This window comes from Chionomys nivalis, chromosome 2, assembly GCF_950005125.1.
Source record: "Chionomys nivalis chromosome 2, mChiNiv1.1, whole genome shotgun sequence".
Taxonomy (NCBI): domain Eukaryota; kingdom Metazoa; phylum Chordata; class Mammalia; order Rodentia; family Cricetidae; genus Chionomys; species Chionomys nivalis.
This window is the reverse complement of record NC_080087.1, coordinates 1464265-1466515: the sequence shown is the minus strand read 5'-3', so window position 1 is coordinate 1466515 and position 2251 is coordinate 1464265. Positions and strand designations below refer to the sequence as shown.

Below are 2251 nucleotides of genomic sequence, written 5' to 3'. Positions count from 1 at the left end.
TGAGAGACCAAGTTGTAAGCATTCAGGGCCCATGCAGAGAGACTTATATTTAGGGCAATTCCAGAGAGAGTATTGTGTCTATACAGGTAGAACTACCACCACTAACATCTCTAACCTGGATCAGGTACAGTAATGTTTGCTGTTTTTCAACTTACTTTTCTTTAAATCTTTCTATTTTTTAGGCTAAATACATGTATGAAAGCAGATATGAAAGAAAGCAAATACCTGCTTTTTGAACACTAAAAATCTTAATGTTGATCCAAAGTAACATGGGAATTAAAAGTGCTAAGATGGACTTGGAACATTGGAAAAAATCATTTATTATTTCAATAATAAATATGTAATTTTATGTATCTTAAATGTTATAATTACTTTAAATAGAATCACTACTTTTAAAAGATCTGTATACTGAGAAAAATACTTAAAATAATATACTCAAGTTTTAGAAATCTGTTATCAACATGATACTTTTTAGATCTTGTATGTGTTTTTTATTACTAGTCATGCCTCAAACATATATAAACACACATATATATATACATGTATATTATATATTAATTTTATATGTTCATATAACTATGCATAGCTAATTATATGAAATACGTGTTCCTGTAACTGTCAACTTCCATTTATCTATGTAGTTTGTTTGTTAGAGTAATGGAGTGAAAAGGTGCAACATAGATTTTAATTGGATGACTTTTCAAGAATTATTAGCATAAGTCAGTTGATTCAAATGCCGCATAAAAGTCAAAATGAAATAATAAGCATTGTTATAGTTTCTGGAGACAGATTTGCTCAGAAACAAATCTGAAAATTGATACAGTGAGCATGAAATGGCATTCTTAAAGCCATGGTGGTTTTATCTATTTTAATTCTGTTATAATGAAAGTACAAAGAGTTTAACTATAAACACAGAAAACTATAACTGTCACCTTCCCTTTTTTTTATTGAAATCCCAGGATTTCCAGACTAGAACAATGACACTTGAGAACGTGACCGTGTTTACTGAATTCGTCTTCTTAGGACTCTCTAGCAGACAGGATGTGCAACAGGCCCTCTTTGTCTTCTTCTTCCTAGTTTATGGCCTAACTGCAATTGCGAATCTAGGCATGATCCTGTTGATCAAGCTGGATTCCAAACTGCACACACCTATGTACTATTTCCTGAGCAATCTGTCCTTCTGTGATGTCTGCTACTCCTCCACAGTCTCTCCCAAGATGCTTGCTGATTTCTTGTCTGAACAGAAGAGGATTACTTACAATTTGTGTGCTGTTCAAATGTATTTCTTTGGAGCGTTTGCAGATGTAGAATGTCTCATGTTGGCTGTCATGGCCTATGACCGTTACGTTGCCATCTGCAATCCACTGCTCTATACGAATGCAATGTCTAAGAAGGTCTGTATCCAGCTCGTGACTGTCGCCTATGTGGTAGGCTTCATGGACTCAGCAATCCACACATGCTGCACATTCCGACTGTCCTTCTGTAATTCAAATATCATCAACCACTTCTTCTGTGACATTCCACCATTGCTGGCCCTGTCCTGCTCAGACACGTCCATCAATGAGATAGTGATGTTCACCTTCATTGGTTGTGTGGTGGGGTGCAGCATTGTCACTGTCCTTCTCTCCTATTGCTACATCATAGCTACCATCTGCAGGATGAACTCTGCTGAGGGCCGACAGAAAGCATTTTCTACATGCGCCTCCCACCTCACGGCTGTGGCTATTTTTCACGGAACTCTCCTTTTCATGTACTTCCGACCCAGCTCAAGTTACTCGATGGATACCGACAAAATGGCCTCTGTTTTCTACACAGTTGTGATTCCTATGTTAAACCCACTAATCTACAGTTTAAGAAATAAGGATGTGAAAGGGGCTCTGAAGAAAGCAATGAGTATTAACTTGCAGGCTGGGTGAAGTTCTGTTTTCCATCAAAATGAGTAGAATATTGTGAGACTGAGTTTACAAGCATTAATATAGAATTCCTTATGTACAACTTTCACAATATTGTCTACAGAGAATTGGATGTAATGCAAACAACCACTGACCTTAGTGTTTAAATTAATAAACAATAGCTAATTCATCACCCTAAATTTTGCAAAGATGGTTATTTCATACCTTTCCTCATTGATAAATGAGATACAATAAAGCCCAGGAAACGCCTTACAATTAGTACTTCTCAACTTACCCTCTAGTTTTCACTAAATGGGTCTAATAAAAATAGCTTATGCATTCAAAATGAATTTTAGAGA

At 36.0% G+C, this 2251-nt stretch overlaps 1 protein-coding gene across 1 annotated transcript; it reads left to right on the top strand.

The window, feature by feature from the left end:
* Positions 1-977: 977 nt before the first annotated feature.
* On the top strand, positions 978-1916 carry LOC130869743 (olfactory receptor 1019-like). The gene has a single exon (XM_057762154.1). The coding sequence runs from the start codon at positions 978-980 to the stop codon at positions 1914-1916; it is 939 nt and encodes a 312-aa protein (XP_057618137.1).
* The last annotated feature ends 335 nt before the right edge of the window (positions 1917-2251 follow it).

Coding starts and splice junctions, on each gene's coding strand:
- LOC130869743 (XM_057762154.1), top strand. CDS start 978: ATGACACTTGAGAACGTGACCGTGTTTACTGAATTCGTCTTCTTAGGA.